Consider the following 18,310-nt stretch of genomic DNA (forward strand, 5'->3'; position numbering starts at 1 on the left):
TACTTTAACAGTATATATATTGTTGGAATGTTTTCATATATATTTCAAACTACGTGAAGACATTCTTTTCACAGTGAGGTGCCACATACTAATGATAGTTATACTACCAAAATTTTGCAGTGACTGTCCCCCACATCAGATTCAGACAATTGCATAAAACTGGTGACAGCGATTAATGAATTTTCTTTCCAGGCATTTTTTTTTTAAACTGGGGGTGTCAAGGAGTAGAAAAATATCCAGGAAGATGTTAAAGTTTGATATATCTATATATAATTGCCTTTCCTGTTCATACCCCACTCCTCAACTGTAATTTTGATGATAGACCACTTTCCCAGAATTTTCGTATGTGCGCGCATACTGTTTTGGCAGTTATATTTTGTAAACTTGCATGCATGATATCATGCTTCTGGGTAGACCAATTGATGTCACAAAAATAAAATTCCCTTCCATCAACTACATGTATCAGCAAACTGACATTTTCCGCTATGACAAAACAGGAGTATTTTCACACCCCCAGTGTAGCTATTTCCGGAAAGGTGGTCTATTTATGAAATTGGTCTCCTTTACACTAGAGGGCGCTGTTCACATTTCATTTTGTATTGTCTGCAAAAATATCAAGTACTGGTAATAAACGCAAGATATTCACATCAGAAATTTCTTGCTACTAGCAGTTACGTTGATTTGGTACATGTAGTGATAGTTTTCAGCATCTTGCAGTGTCATTAAGTTAACTGAATCACATGTGGGACTCGCCTTTCCAAGGAGCTCCGCGTGCATCATTCAGATCAACAGCATAACTGCAACTAAGTCTCAAAACAGTGACAAGCAGCTTCTTGTTCTCATCTGCTAGTGAATATTTAGTTTGAAAATAAATTTTCAATACTCGATAATTATTCAGAACAGAAAAGATTGTTGGACTAGCAATGGTATTGTTTAAATGTGGAATGGTGTTTTTACACCACACTATCGAGTTGTATCCTGTACTTTGATAGCCAAATTTGTAGGATAACTACAGTATTTACTCGTGCTACCACTGCATTCAAGCAAAGTAGGAACATACTTCTTAGGTTCATGCCTCTTACCTCGTTCTCACCATAAATAATTATACTAACTTACAATAAAATAATTTCAATCAGGATTTGCTTAATGTACTAGTAGTTAAGCTGCTCAAAATATAAGAGCGCCCTCTGTAGGCTACATTGGTGGTCATAATCGCCTAAACTGAATATAATTGGTAACTTTCACTGTTGCGATCATTGCAGTTGTCATAAATTTACTAGAAGGTAGATTTCAATACTTTCATCTTTTACCTGTACTGACGAGGTGATCGTTTCATAGAAAGCTTTGCGAGTCATTTTCCCAGATCATCCATAATTGTTTTGGTGGCGAACTCAACACTGGAGTTGAAGCATATATATGTACAAGGCAGAATTTGTTATGTCTAAAAAAAACCTGTAAACATCCTGCTCAATGTTCCAATTGTTAGGTGTTATGGTTGGGTAGCCAATCAGGCACAATCTTGTAGGTAGCTTCAAATTCAAGGAAATTGTTGCAAAAATGTTCGAGCCAGTTTTTACCATCATGTACCAAAAATACCCAACCTAATGTTGATTGTATTCACTAGCTTTACAAAACAGCAAACAACATAGTTACCTGTCAATAGACATGTTTAATGTGGAAAATATGACAATACAATAGGGGGCGGGGGATAAAATGACAAACTTGCAGTCACATTCAGTTATACAGAAAAACCTTCAAACAAAATCAACTAAACTGGAGTAGAATCTTGTGTCAGGAAGAACGCCAAACTTAAATCCTTAAACATTCCTAGTAAGTTGAAATTTTACATTTCTAGATATATCGGTAACTGTTCATGTTTGAATCACTGGGCACTGTCATCCTGTGCACACTCTTAGGTTAGAATGGTTTTGAGAATTCAGAAACACTGACATTTGTAAATTATAATCACAGTGAGTTCATTACTGTATTGGCTCTGTATGAACAAATAAAAAGCACTTATAAATTTTACTAAACCAAACAATTGTTTCCTTTATGTGCCTCTATTTGCTTCTAACAGAATAAATACAGTAATGCTTTATTTGTCAGAAATACACTTAAAAAAATCATTCTACAATTTGTTGTTTTCTAAAGAAAAGTTTTTTGAAGTAACACCTTTTCTAACAAATAAAATATACAACAGCTCTATTAAAAAAAAAAAAAAAAAAATCTTGTACAAAATCGACAGTGATTTCCACCCTTATTCAGTATGGGAGCAGCCAATCACAGACGTTCATCTACAGCATGTGATTAGCTACCAGCCAATCAGAATGCATTAATGGTTGGCTGTTCCAATTAGTGTCACAGCCCGACAGTAGATATTAATATAGTTCTATAAGAAGTACGGGGTTGTGGTACGGGATGGAATGACACGTTCTGAATCAGGAACAGCACGGAATAACTTTGCTTCTTTTGTATCAACATCTCGGAATGCAAGAATAGACGCTATATTACCACATCGATAACAATAATTAGGTGCAGACCAGACAGTGACAAGTTTCTCGTCAAACATGTATTTATAACCTTCGTGCACCAGCTGATGAGCTCGGCAAATTAACTTAAGATTGTTGATATTGACAAACTACAGAGAGAGAAAAAAAATAAGAAAGTTAAGAAAAAACAAAAACAAAAGAATTCATCTGTCTGTAAAATGGTGTATGGACGAGTTTGAAAGTCTTTTTATATTTAGAAAATGTGGCCATGATTACATCACATTCGAAAACTTTCCGTTGTTTACATCAAACACAGCAACAATGAAATACAATCCCGTCACTAAACATAAATGATGACATATGCACGGACACTTTTCACTGGCATTTTGGCCGTTATATCTCACTAAATTATTACTACACCCAGGATGTGGATAACAAGGTGATTTGGAGAATAACTTTCTATTATCAAATTGCTGGGCAAGATGCTGGGAGCATTTTACTCGGCACTAACACTGATGTGCTGTGACAATATAAGTTGTTATATTACACATTTATAACCTTTCAACCACCAGTTCCCTCTTTTCCTGACAAATTTATAGTCGAAATATTGAAGATGTGCAGAAAAATTTGGGCGAGAAAGTCTATTGGTCGAAAGGTTAAAGCCGTACAGTCGTCGCACCAAGTTATGTATGATACTGTGTACAATGCATATAAAATACATTGTTTATGCAAATTTCAAACATGCCCTGAATGATGACTGCAGCACATTTATAACATCAGCGAACGCCACTATTTTATCTTCATGTATGAACAACTGGTTCTTGAAAACTCACTCACATCGATTGATTTCAATTGCTAGACATCATGTGCAATTTTGAAAAATGAACATGCTTATCTGAAATCTACATCTTGTGTATTTAATGTTCATCGAATCATCGATCACGAAGAGATTAGTCTTAACTCACCTCTTGTACAACCTTTGACCCGAATAACCAGCCAGCACCTCTCGGACTGATTGCCCATGTGTCTACGTCTTCGGGATCTGACCAAACTAAGTCACAAAATGCACCTTTATGTGGTATCTCCTGATTTCGTTCTATGGTTCGGATTTGGTCTAACGTTTTCACGTCTGGTGAGAGTCCACCATGTACACACAGAACTTGACCCTCAATGATCTACAGGATCATGGAAGTTAAAAAAGATAGATCAGGAACAGGGTAAGTACAGTTGTTACCAAAAAAAAAAACACTTCAAATTGAATTTGTCAATTTTTACATTTGATAATTCATCAATAAGTTTTATCTAAAAATGCTTTGTTTGCATTTTCAACAAGCAGCCTTTCGGTTGAGATAGCTCCGCTGTTAGCAATGTGCATTTCAATTAAAGAACTGAAGATATTAGAAAATGAACAATATGTTGCTGTTTTCAACAAGAATTCAAAAATATCACTTTTTACCAAAAATGACGAAAATATTCATTAAAATTAGACAATTGAAATTATTATCACGAAATGAACAAATCTGAGAGAGGTCTATCTGAGGTACCTATATGTATAGTATCGAAGCAATCAGACTTGGGTTTTTAACAAGAAGTTAAAAATATCACTTTTTACCAAAAGACAAAAATAATCATTAAATATAGAGAATTGAAGATATCATCATCAAATGAACAAATCTAAGAGAGGTCCACATGTAGTACCTATATATGTAATATCAAAGCAACCGGACTTGTGGCTTTTAACAAGAAGTCGAAAATATCACTTTTTACCAAAAATTAACAAGCAGCCTATCGGCTGAGATAGCTTCGCTGTTAGCAATGCACATTTCAATTAAAGAACTGAAGACATCATTGGAAAATGAACAATATGTATAGTATCAAAGCAATCGGACTTACAGTTTTTAACAAGAAGTCGAAAATATCACTTTCTACCAAAAATGACAAAAATATTCACCAAAATTAGAGAATTGAAGATATCATCACGAAATGAACAAATCTGAGAAAGGTCTACATGTAGCATCTATATATGTAATATCAAAGCAATTGAACTTTTGGTTTTTAACAAGAAGTTGAAAATATCACTTTTAACCAAAAATTACAAAAAATATTCACCAAAATTAGAGAATTGAAGATATCATCACAAAATGAACAAATCTGAGAGAGGTCCATATGTAGTATCTATATATGTAATATCAAAGCAATCAGACTTGTGGTTTTTAACAAGAAGTCGAAAATATCACTTTTTACCAAAAATTACAAAAATATTCACCAAAATTAGAGAATTGAAGATATCATTACAAAATGAACAAATCTGAGAGAGGTCGACCCAAGGTACATATACACCAAGTATCAAAGCATTCAGGCTTGTTGTTTTCAAGAAGAAGTCGAAAAAGTAAAACATTGACACGGACGACAACGGACAATCACTCATATGATAAGCTCGGCTCGACAAAGTCGACAGCGGAGCTAAAAAAATATTCACTAAAATTAGAGAATTGAAGATATCATCACAAAATTAACAAATCCGAGAGAGGTCCACATGTAGTACCTATATATGCAATATCAAAGCAATCAGACTTGCGGTTTTTAACAAGAAGTTCAAAATATTCACCAAAATTATAGTTGAAGATATCATCATGAAATGAACAAATTTAAGAGAGGTCTACCCAAGATACATATACACCAAGTATCAAAGCATTCAGGCTTGTAGTTTTCAAGAAGAAGTCGGAAAAGTAAAACATTGACACAGACGTCGACGGACAATCACTCATATGAAAAGCTCCGCTCGACAAAGTCGACAGTGGACATAATAATAATGCATTACCATAAAAACTATTACCGGGGTAATTCATGGTAGTAAAAATAATTATTTTTTCAAGTGCATGAATTAATATCGTAAAAATGGAAATTATTGGTTTTTGGTGCGCGAATTAAAAGAGTACTATTAGATCAATTCAAACAAGCAGCCTATCGGCTGAGATAGCTCCGCTGTTAGCAATGCACATTTCAATTAAAGAACTGAAGACATCATTAGAAAATGAACAATATGAATAGTATCAAAGCAATCGGACTTACAGTTTTTAACAAGAAGTCGAAAATATCACTTTTTACCAAAAATTACAAAAATATTCACCAAAATAAATTAATTAGAGAATTGAAGATATCATCACAAAACGAACAAATCTGAGAGAGGTCCACATGTAGTACCTATATATGTAATATCAAAGCAATCGGACTTACAGTTTTCAACAAGAAGTTGAAAATATCACTTTTTACCAAAAATGACAAAAATATTCACCAAAATTAGAGAATTGAAGATATCATCACAAAATGAACAAATCTGAGAGAGGTCCACATGTAGTACCTATATATGTAGTATCAAAGCAATTGGACTTGCGGTTTTTAACAAGAAGTCGAAAATATCACTTTTCACCAAAAAATGACAAAAATATTCACCAAAATTAGAGAATTAAAGATATCATTACAAAATGAACAAATCTGAGAGAGGTCCACATGTAGTACCTATATATGTAATATCAAAGCAATTGCACTTGCGGTTTTTAACAAGAAGTCGAAAATATCAGTTTTTACCAAAAATGACAAAAATATTCACCAAAATTAGAGAATTAAAGATATCATTACAAAATGAACAAAACTGAGAGAGGTCCACATGTAGTACCTATATATGTAATATCAAAGCAATTGCACTTGCGGTTTTTAACAAGAAGTCGAAAATATCAGTTTTTACCAAAAATGACAAAAATATTCACCAAAATTAGAGAATTGAAGATATCATCACGAAATGAACAAATCTGAGAGAGGTCCACATGTAGTACCTATATATGTAATATCAAAGCAACCGGACTTGTGGCTTTTAACAAGAAGTCGAAAATATCACTTTTTACCAAAAATTAACAAGCAGCCTATCGGCTGAGATAGCTTCGCTGTTAGCAATGCACATTTCAATTAAAGAACTGAAGACATCATTGGAAAATGAACAATATGTATAGTATCAAAGCAATCGGACTTACAGTTTTTAACAAGAAGTCGAAAATATCAGTTTTTACCAAAAATGACAAAAATATTCACCAAAATTAAAGAATTAAAGATATCATTACAAAATTAACAAATCTGAGAGAGGTCCACATGTAGTACCTATAAATGTAATATCAAAGCAATTGCACTTGCGGTTTTTAACAAGAAGTCGAAAATATCAGTTTTTACCAAAAATGACAAAAATATTCACCAAAATTAGAGAATTAAAGATATCAACATGAAATGAACAAACCTAAGAGAGGTCTACCCAAGGTACATATACACCAAGTATCAAAGCATTTAGGCTTGTAGTTTTCAAGAAGAAGTCGAAAAAGTAAAACATTGACACGGACGACGACGACGGACGACGACGACGACGGACAATCAGTCATATGATAAGCTCCGCTCGACAAAGTCGACAGCGGAGCTAAAAAAGCTGTTTTCATAAATTTATTAGTGATTTGTTTTGTTTTCCAATGAACACGATTACAGGACGTTGTTTTAGTGCCTCTGAGACTCGTGGCTAGCGACATTCATGGCGTATAGTCGGGCAGAGAACATGCATTGCGTCAAGGACCACGCACCATGTTACACTTGAAATGGAACAGTGGAATGGCAAAGGTCACTCTGTACACAAACAAGCAATGAACACATGGCTGCAAAGTAGCCGTCTGGCTGCACTCCCTTTTTTTAATGTTTCTAGGCAGTACTGTCAGACACAAATTATAAATTGTTCGACAGTGAAGCCGTCAAACCAATCACCATCTTCATCGTCGTCTAAAAGCAGACCGGCAATGATTTCTGCTATTTCAGTGTTGCTTCGGATAAGGTGGTCTTCTGCCCTGTTGATTGCATTTTTGTAGCCATGTGTTCATTGTTTACATGATTGTTGTTGTTTTTTTGTCAAGCACTGTCATCTATAATGAAAATGTGACACAAGGTCAACCGCCCGACCAATCAAAAAAACGTCAATTTACGCACCATAGGGCGGTTCACTTAAATGACGTCATAGAATAAAATCACTTTCCAAAATGGCGGACACATGGTCGATGCAACCCTGTGGACCAGCAACGAAAAGCTCTGTACTAAGCTTTCCATCACGGAAATTCACAATCGATGTGCTGACCGATGGATATTTATCGACTAAGTAATAATCTTGCCCAACATCTGTAGTGTCTTGGAAGAATGATTTTTTTCAGGTCAAATCTTGACCGAACCTAAACTGCTTGCTAACTGAAAGGCTGTGATGACGGAGATCGTCTGTGATTGCGGCTACACCAAGTACTGATAACATAAAAACTCAAACAAAATGTATATTTTTTAATGTCTTCATGCAATATATTCTGAGTTATCCACTTTTTTCTGGCCCGCAAATTAATAGGATACAATTTTAAACATGTTTTTGAACGCCAGAATTAAAAGGATACATTTGAAAATTAGCATTCGAAAATAAAACGGGTGCGCGAATTAATCGGGACCGCGAATTAATCGAGTTATTATGGTAATTTGAATTCAAATACATGTATGATAATTCCACCGATACTAACTGGTTCAGACCAGTTTTCACGATCAGATTTATCTGATCAGATTCATTTTATCACATAAATTAAATCACGAAAACTGCGAAATCTGATGTTTGATTTTAAATCTGATTAATCTGATTAGATTGATCTGAAAGCGTAATCCACAGAATCTAATTTCTGATCCAATTTTTTGTATATCGGACATGTTCAACTTCATCAGATTAATCGAATGAGATAAACCTATTTTGCCATTTCATTAATCAGATGCAGTTTAAATAAATCTGATTATGTAAAACAGAAATTTTCATCTATGGATTGTATTCAGTTTCAAACACATCGGATAATTGGTAAAAGAGTCAACACAAATCTATTACCCAGTAGCGCAGTGGCTGAGTAATAATGTGTATGTCCTATGACCAGCAATATGTTGCAATCACTGCAGACCAGGCATTTACTGTAGCCATCCATTTGTCTGCCTGCCTGTCATTTTATTAGACAGGTATAAAATGTCATTTGACATTTCCACAAACCTGTTCAATTGTGATTGAAATTTACCAGTAATTATAAAACAACTATAAATAATCAACAACAAATTGATTGTAAATCTACTATGGCTACAGACTAGAGACTGCAGATTTTTCATTTTAATAAAGTTTTTTTGATACATGTATACACTTATGGCTGTAACCCTGCTGCAGACTAGCCAGTCACAGCAAAGACAAGCAGATACATTAATGAATACTTACAGCTGCAACTGTTAGAAGATCAAAAACTTTACAACAATATCTCCAGGCATTGGCGTTACCGTACTTGGTCTGGCACTCGTCTGTAGAACAATATACTAAATTAATAGTGCTTTTATTTGATCCGTGGACAACTTAAATTGTATGCACTACTGTAAAATACTTTATTTTAGCTGGAATTTCATTTTTATCAAATACTAGAAGCAACGGCAGATTTTGTCTAGTTGATCCAAAATTAAGATTAAATTCAGTGACAATTGAGAGGCAGATGATAACAAATTTATCCCAATTTGAACGGGAGAAAGATTTGGCACTGAAAGATTTGGCACTAAAAGTGTCAACTAAACAGCATCATAGACTACATGTACTTACCATAAAATCCGTACACTTGTGTGATTTGTCTGCTTTCATGGTTGCCTCTGAGTAACGTGATCTTGTCGGGCCATTTTGCTTTCAGGGTTAATAACCTTGTAAATGTTTCTAAACTATAATACCCCCTATCAACAAAGTCACCCTGTTGAGATACAAAAAACAAAAACATTAACTTTATTAATCTGCAAGGGCCTGGGAGAATCAATGTTTCTAAAGTTCTGTTGAGATACAGAAATAAAACATTAACTTTATTAATCTCAAAAGGGATTGGGAAAATCAATGTTGCTAAACTATAAAAACCCTCATCAACAAAGCTCTGTTGAGATACAGAAATAAAACAGTAACTTTATTAATCTGCAAAAACCTGGGAAAATCAATTTTTCTAAACTATTATACTGTACAATTGTATCAACAAAGTCTTCCTGTTGAGATACAGAAATGAAACATTAACTTTATTAATCCGCAGAGACCTGGGAAATTCTATTAAAACTCTTATACTCCATACTCCAAGTCAATTTGTAAAACAAAATATTGTGCCTGTTTTATATTTTCTTTTCTTTGACAACCCAATCAAACTGAAGAAACAAATAATTTTACTGTCTATTAAAGTCAATACAATTATATAGAAGAATATTTGAAGAAGAATATTGTTTCTTACACCAGTTGTATACATCACAGGGGACCCCACACAGAATTACTAGACTAGACCCAGGATTTAGTTTGATAAACAATATAGCTTCATTATCATAACAATCTAGCTTCATTATCATAACAATATAGCTTCATTATCATAACAATACAACATAGATGACTGACATATTCAGGTAATCATTTTTTTTTCTACTTTAAAACAAATGAACATCAACATACCATAAATATATAATTAGTATCTGGAACATGTCCACCCGTACGAAACAACTCTTCAAGATCGTAAAACTGAAAAAAAAAAAGACAAAAGAGAAAAGTAAGGATACAATTACAGCAAGCATATGTTCTACAATACTACAGATATTGATTCTGGTAGCGGGTGTATAGATCTGTTGCTTTCTCTGTTTTTATACTCACTATAAATCAGGATTTCTAAGGTTCAATTATCTGAAAGGAAACTCTATTGACCAGTTCAATGTGACGTCAAATGTTTACATTATTGCCAACCAGGATGTGAATGCCTGATAACAAGTATCACTCACTGATCAACACAGGAATACAAGCTGATGTAATAACACTGCCCAATGTTTTATTAACAGGAACACATACATGCATGTATAAATACAATGGCAGTGAACAAGGTCCTGCAGTAGCCCTGCATACAGTGCTGTGTGTACAAGAACACGTTCGGTTGATATATGTCCCCCACCACAGCCCTGGATACCTCCATAGACAAAGTCTAACTTTTTTAATGGTACCAAAAAACGATGATCGATTAACACATATCCAGCACTCCCAGTTTGGAGTCCAATTGTGGATGAAATCGACTAATTTTAAATAAAATCAAAGAAAGCTTAGAAAGAACTCCCATGTGCTGAAAGTATTGGAGACACATTAAATATAATTTGAAATTACTTGGCTGAAAATTAACATGAACAGATTTGATTGTAAAACTAATGAGGTCTGCGCAATGTAACAAAAACTCTATGTACCAAGTTTAATTGAAATGTGATTAGAACCAAAAAATTTTGAATTATTATGCTAATTAGGGAAATAATATGAACAGAGTTTTACCCCAAACTAATTAGGTTTGTACATTGTCCTAGAGCATCTTTGTACTAAGTTTCATTAAAATGGAAATTAGTACTTTAGATATCAGTGTGAAAGCTTAAAATTGGTTAATTATGCAAATTGGGTAATTAATATGTACAGATTTTAACCCACAATTATCCAGGTCTGTCTATTGTCCTACAGCATCCATGTATAAACATTCATTGAAATGCGATGATTAGTACTTGAGATACCCGTGGAAAAGCTGAAAATTAACTAATTATGCAAATTAGGTGATTAATATGTACAAATATTAATCCGAAACAATCAATCTCTGCATAGTCCTTGAGTATGTAAGTACCAAGTTTCATTGAAATGTAATGCTCACTACTTATATCAAAAGCTGAAAATTAATTAATTATGCAAATTAGGTAAATATATGGACTGATATTACCATAAAAACTATCAGGTCTGTGCAGTGTCATACGACATCTATGTACCAAGTTTCATTGAAATGTGATGATCAGTACTTGAGATATCAGTGGAAAAACCGAAAATTGACTAATCATTATGCAAATTAGGTAATTAGTATCCACGGATTATTACCAAAAACTAATCAAAACCTAGCATTAGTTCAGAGCATCTATGTACCAAGTTTCATCAAAATCCAATGAGTGGTTGTTTAGATATCAATCAGTGGAACAGTCATGGAACCACTAACAAATAGCTAATTATCATGCAAATTAGGTAATTAATATGCACGGATTTTTACCAAAAACTAATCAAATCTGTGCATATGTTCAGAGCATCTATGTACCAAGTTTCATCAAAATCCAATGAGTGGTTCTTTAGATATCAGTGGAACAGTCATAGAACAGCTAAAAATTAGCTAATTATCATGCAAAATAAATAATTAACGAGCATGGATTTTTACCAAAACCTAATCAAAACCTAGCATTAGTTCAGAGCATCTATGTACCAAGTTTCATCAAAATCAAATGAGTGGTTGTTCAGATATCAGTGGAACAGTCATGGAACCACTAAAAAATAGCTAATTATCATGCAAATTAGGTAATTAATATGCACGGATTTTTACCAAAAACTAATCAAATCTGCGCATATGTTCAGAGCATCTATGTACCAAGTTTCATCAAAATCCAATGAGTGGTTCTTTAGATATCAGTGGAACAGTCATAGAACAGCTAAAAATTAGCTAATTATCATGCAAATTAGGTAATTAACGAGCATGGATTTTTACCAAAACCTAATCAAATCTGCGCATTGGCCCAGAGCATCTATGCACCAAGTTTCATCAAAAACCGATGTATGGTTCTTGAGATAGCAGTGGAAAGGTCGGACACACATACACACACACACATACTTGTATTGCCATATGTTCCGAGGACTTCATTGGATTAACTTTTAATATAGTTGAATTAACTTTTAATATAGTTGCGATATGAACTCGATTAAAACGCGTTCCTATATAGGGTTGCGTTTTAATTGGAGTTTAATTAAACTCAATTACAATGCAATACAATGGAGAATTGCATTTTAATTAAGTTTAATTAAACAAGAGTTGAATATCCCGTGACTGAACATAGAAATGTTTGCGAAGCTTAGGTTCAGTATCGGGGTAAGGTATGGTATAATTATATTAATATTAATATAACGTGAACCATACCTTCCCCCGATACTAAACCTAAGCTACACAAAATGTATTAATAATCGCATTAACTATTAATATAAATTATGTTTTCCAAAGACTATGAAAAAAGGTCCTCGGAAGGTGTGTTTGTCCTCGGAAGTAGCTATATATCTGTATTTTTGTCCTCGCAACATATAGCAATCCAAGTACACACACACACACATACAGACACACACTAACTGCAAAGACTCCCATTTTGTGCTTCGCACATGTGAGTAAAAAATGATGGCGTTTGGTGGATGATTCCTTGGTACCTACATTTTTACAAACTTTTTGTCTTTACTACTCGCTTTTTTTTTTACGACATTTTAGTTTCAGATAATTTTGTAATAATTGTTACAGATAACTATATCGTCATTTCAACCAATTTCAGCTGGTAAACTACTTAATTTTAACTTGCGCACCAACTCTGATGTGCGACCGGACTCTGTCTATGGAGGTATGCAGGGCTGTGGTGGGGGACATCTATCAACCGAACGCATCCCTGTACACACAGGAGATAATTCATAATGCTATCTTCTCTGTTCGTTAAAGTGACTAAACATATTTGTGATTGAAAAAAACAAAAAAACACCACCATACATGTAGTACTGTACTTCCCCGAGTATAAGCCCAAGGGCCTGAACATGTAAAATAGGGAAAATTAGGGGGTGGGCTTATACTCAAGGACCACATCAGAAAAGATAATTTTTTGGGGGTTTAAAATTGTAACCACCTTCCCAGCCACGAAAAATTATCCAAATTACATTTTTCGTTCACAACGCCGGTCTCGGAGAAATATTATGTCTTTTTAATTTCCACGACATTTTTTTAAAATGAAGAAACAAACGTGTTCATAAAAATACACACAATTTATTACAATACGGTTTCCATACCGTCTGAATTTACGGTGCAACATGGGTAGGGTCTGTGGGAAAACAGTCGAAGGCAAAACTTTATCGTTAATATCTTCGTTGTGGAATGTTTTTGATCGTACGCAATCTCTCGATACAATGCAGTTTCCGCCATGGTGTTTTTCATGATGATTTGATCTGAACAACTTCCTTTGACCTAACAGGTCACGTCTTTCGTTAACCAATCAAAATGCTGTGTCGTACAGACGAAGTTTCCTGATTATTGACGAAGTCATTTTTTCAACGCAATGCGGAAGTGAATTACCGCGATGTTAAAATGCGATCTGATTTCAACAAAAAACGATGATTTTTCCCTAAAGCTGTTGATTCGCAATTTTCGAAAGGTAAACTGAGGGTGGAGGAAGTAATTAAACTGTTCACGGTCACCAACAAGTCACGTCGAAGAAAAGTTTGCTTGTTCACATCCCATTCACGATAGTCTCAATAAACACGATTATTCGGAAAAGTAAAACGATGTTCAATGATCAGGTTTCACGACTTGACGATCACATTTTTGACGTTTCTAAAACCACTACTCAAAAGAAATATGGATTGCTTCAGTATTGCAACATCGGGGTTCATCCTGAATAAATAACAGAATAGAAAAGGTTCGAACCATGTTCCGTACGTTCACCGGCCATGCACTCTGAAATTAATTCGAGTTTTCATGTAAAAGCAGGAACCAAACTACCGTACCAATCACGATTATTATTCATTGAAATACACTTTTTACATGCATATTTGTAATAAATGTCGTTGACGCCCGGCAAAAACACCCTGGGCCTATACTCAGGGATGCCCTCAACCTGTTAAATGTCTAAAAACAGAAGGTGGGCTTATACTCGGGGAGGGGCTTATGCTCGGGGAAGTACGGTATTAGCAGCCAAGGCAGAAACCTAGAGATGACAGTTGTTTTGGAATAAATTCTCAGAAAACAAACAACCATAAAGACGCATACTGTAAAGTCAATCCATTAGTTTTATGACTTCTTTCATAAATGGGAACAAAAAATGAATAGACATGCTTGAAACTAAACCTACCTGTCCGTGGATGTCTCCACAAACCGTTACTGGCGATGACACAGGTTGCACATTGGATTCTTCCAGCAATAATTCACATACATGATCACACAATTTCTGAAAAAAAAGTTTGAAAAATGCTATAAATATAACAAAATATTTATTTATTTATTTACATTATCAAATATAACTAGAATCTATACTTGAAATAGCCCAGAGTACAGTCCTGTAGGATCATTCGGACCCCACAGTCCTGAGAAGTCGCATAGACCAGGGATTCGACACCCGCCTACAAATTTATGGCAGAGAAACTTTCTGTTTGATGATAGTAATCAGCCAAAACATCTATCCACCAATCTAGTGACCATAAATACCTTTCTTGTGGCCGAAACATGTACTGTACCTACAGCACTGGAACGTTGATGAAAGCTTGTTTTATGCAACAAAACGACGGTTTGTTTATAAATACGTCGTAACAAGATAGTGGCGTATATTTTCTTTTGTCATTGGAAAATGACGATTTGATCCACCCTAGTGTAGTTAGACTTATCGATCTAGGTACTTATTTTTTAACTGCAAAGCTGAATGCCCTTAAATCGCCCGATACAGCCCTTCAACTAGTGTCGAATCCCAGGTCTATCCGACTTCTCAGGACTGTGGGGGCAGCGGAAGGAGGCCAACCTGGGGGCCGAATGATCAGCGGAAGGAGGCCAACCTACAGGACTGTACTCTGGGCTATACTTGAAACAGTCATGGGTGGAAATGGGAATGTGGCAAGTCATTACACCACCTTAATGCATGTTCAACAGAGATTTTAAAAGTTGTTTGAACGGTCACATCTGTTAGATGTACATGTATACATAGTAAAAGTGAAAGTCAAAATAAATTCTGCCATTTTAAAGGCCTAGTCATGCAACTAAGTAGCAAGATAATCACATATTTAAAATGAGAAATGATATGTGCCCTTAATTTGTCAAGATTTATTTGATCTCTTTTCACAATGCTTTTTTCCACAACCCCGGCAAGACTTGACACTTTCCCAACCCTAAACCATAAATACACAACCAACAATGCTATATACTGTCTCAGAATTTTATCTGATTGACATTTTGTGTGAGTTGTGATTGCACGAGGTAAACAAAGAAAATGACTTTGATTGTGGGACAGTTTATAAACATGAATTCATGCATGTTGTGAAACGTCACCGAGAGAGCACGACTAAAGACGATGCAACACTCTAATACTATATAGGAACGCAGCTAATTATTACAGCCGGGTCTAGTCTTATTTCAAATAGTGGGACCAATTCTGTTTTCAATCACGATTATGTGACAGAACTACTAGTATTTGAATTGTTTGTTAGTTCGTTTTCTAAAACAACTCGTTTGCTCGAAATGGATAACATTTAAGTGGTGAGCTTGCAATTTTCAGGATCACGTCAACAAGTTTTCCGTACTTTTATCTAATTTTATTTGAGAGACGGCCGTTCTATAAATAGCGATTGACTAATCATAATCAATTAAACTTCCGCGTCCACTGGTAAATAAATCAAATCTCAAGTTGTCGAGGTCAGGGAAACCGACAACTGAAATGAACAGTCATCAGCGGTTGGGGGGAGGATGTCCAGCTATTTTTAGACTCTTGCGCTGAGAATCAGTGTATGAGACGATGTTCTGTTATGAACTGAAATCTGAAATACTCACCTTTAGATCGTTTTCGGGTAAATATTTGCACTGTTTCGTTATTTCGATCCATTTATCGAGACACGATATTTCCGCCATTTTGAAAACTAGATTGTAACTGCTCATGCGCGTGGGTAGTTAAGGTGAAAGGTCATATATTTTCTGTTTTGTGTCGCCTGAGGGCGCAAGCATAAGCGTCACTAGAGTGTGACGACTGATCGTGACGACTCAATTGCACCTTGTCCCCATCACGGTTACTAAAAAAGTAGTAAGCGTGTTCCCATGCGGTTACTAGTTATTATTGACCGTGCTTGTCCCATATGGTTATGCGTTACACTAAAAGGCTGAGCGAGTGTAACACAAAGCCCCATGGCTCAAGGTACAAGTCCAATATTTTTTGGAGCCAGTACAAATTCTCCATCATGGTGGGACATATTATTTCATTGGCTCAAATAGAGCTATTAATTTTGTTCCTCATAATTTCTCTCAATTTTGTGCTTATTATTGTATGACGTTCAATTTAATTAAATGGTGGTGAAAAAAATAAATAAACAATTAAAAAAATCATATGTAACAAAATGCTGGACACTGAATGAACTGAGGCCTATTAATGGGTTTTTAGTATTACTAACTCATTAATTTCAGCATAAATCTAATCACAAGGACATCACAGAATTGAATATAAAAGACAAATAATTATATTTATAAGGCTATTCTTTTTGAAATACAAAATAAAATAAAATCAGAAATGAATTCTTAAATTTTCACATGTCCATTATAATAATAGATTTAAATAACATATTGGACCATACCTTAAAACAATAATATTTAAGTAATAAAGGTAATCTGATGCATACTGATCACATGAGGATTGTCTCAATTGATTCAATGCCTTTCTAGAATTGTTGGTACCATATGGTTTTCCCCAGATAAAATTTACTGACTCGCTATTTGTTTGAATTTATCGATACTCATTTACATACTCTGTCTTCAGTTATGTGTTATGGAATGGAATGATGAGGGGAACAAGAACTACCCAGATGGCATGGCATGGTATACCTGATACACATATTCAACGCAATATTTACATGAAAACACTAAAGCCTCACGTTCAATATAGATCTCATGTTTGTACAAAAAATGTAATATGCATTGTAAAGCTTTAAGTATACCAAATGAATGAAGAGAATTATATATATATATATATACATATCATAATCCTATTAATGAAGTATGAACATCAACTGTAATTGATTTCACAAAAAACTCATTGGGTTAATCAAGTTAGTAATTTAATGTACAAGTTGAAAACAACGTCATATTGAGTACGGTGGTAGTAATATAAACAAACATACGCAATTAATGTACAGCAATATTAATTCCTGAATTATGTGATCTTCAAACCAAACATGCATAATATTACTTTTGAAAAATAACATATTGATGTGTTGTGTTAATTAACAGGAATATTTTTTTTTCCAAAAATTATTCAATTTGATAATAAACAACAAACTTTATTCAGAAATCCAAAATGAAAGACAAGTAGGAGGATCGATACTTATTTCAAATAATTCATAATCCCATTAATATCGTTCACAATTCAGTAGAAACGTTATTCTAAAATGTTCTCTCACAAAAATTTAATTTTCAAGGATTTAAAATAGAAAACTTTTGGGGTTTCATATTACAACAAATTTCATACTTTTATTGACATCATATATTATGCAAGTACACTGCAGATCAACTCATTTTCACGCCAAATTGCACTCAAACATGTGAATACACGGATTGACATACAGACAAATGTATAGTCACAGACACAAACAAAATAATAATAGAACCCCATATTCAATTAGTCTGGAATCTGTTCAATGCTCTACTTGTTATATGGCACATTGTTAGTGATTTTCAATTCATCACAGTATATGAATGATTCATAATGGAGTCAATTCTGATTGGTAGATTTATTCAGAGACCATGTGATTATAGAAAATTTTTCTCGTGGAGAATTTTGTCAATGAACAACAAGACTGCTGAATAAGTAATGAGATATTACGAGCATCATACCTAGGCATAAGTGTATATTAATTGTAAATGCTGCATAGCTTCCAAGCTAGCATTAATTGAAACAAGACAGACAAAATATTACAT

The 18,310-nt window shown here is 34.3% G+C and overlaps 1 protein-coding gene across 1 annotated transcript; it reads right to left on the reverse strand.

Annotated features, from left to right (window-relative positions):
* Nucleotides 1-1,649: 1,649 nt before the first annotated feature.
* LOC102801803 (serine/threonine-protein phosphatase 6 catalytic subunit) lies at nucleotides 1,650-16,308 on the reverse strand. The gene is made up of 7 exons (XM_085492408.1): nucleotides 16,181-16,308; nucleotides 14,499-14,594; nucleotides 10,030-10,095; nucleotides 9,160-9,301; nucleotides 8,791-8,870; nucleotides 3,455-3,664; nucleotides 1,650-2,638 (listed from the first exon to the last, which is right to left on the reverse strand). Exons 1-7 carry the CDS (start codon nucleotides 16,283-16,285, stop codon nucleotides 2,390-2,392), a joined length of 948 nt encoding a protein of 315 aa, XP_085348534.1. The 5' UTR covers nucleotides 16,286-16,308; the 3' UTR covers nucleotides 1,650-2,389.
* Between the last annotated feature and the right edge of the window lie 2,002 nt (nucleotides 16,309-18,310).

The sequence above is a fragment of the Saccoglossus kowalevskii genome, chromosome 17, assembly GCF_978046115.1.
Source record: "Saccoglossus kowalevskii chromosome 17, keSacKowa6.1, whole genome shotgun sequence".
In the NCBI taxonomy this organism is placed as follows: domain Eukaryota; kingdom Metazoa; phylum Hemichordata; class Enteropneusta; family Harrimaniidae; genus Saccoglossus; species Saccoglossus kowalevskii.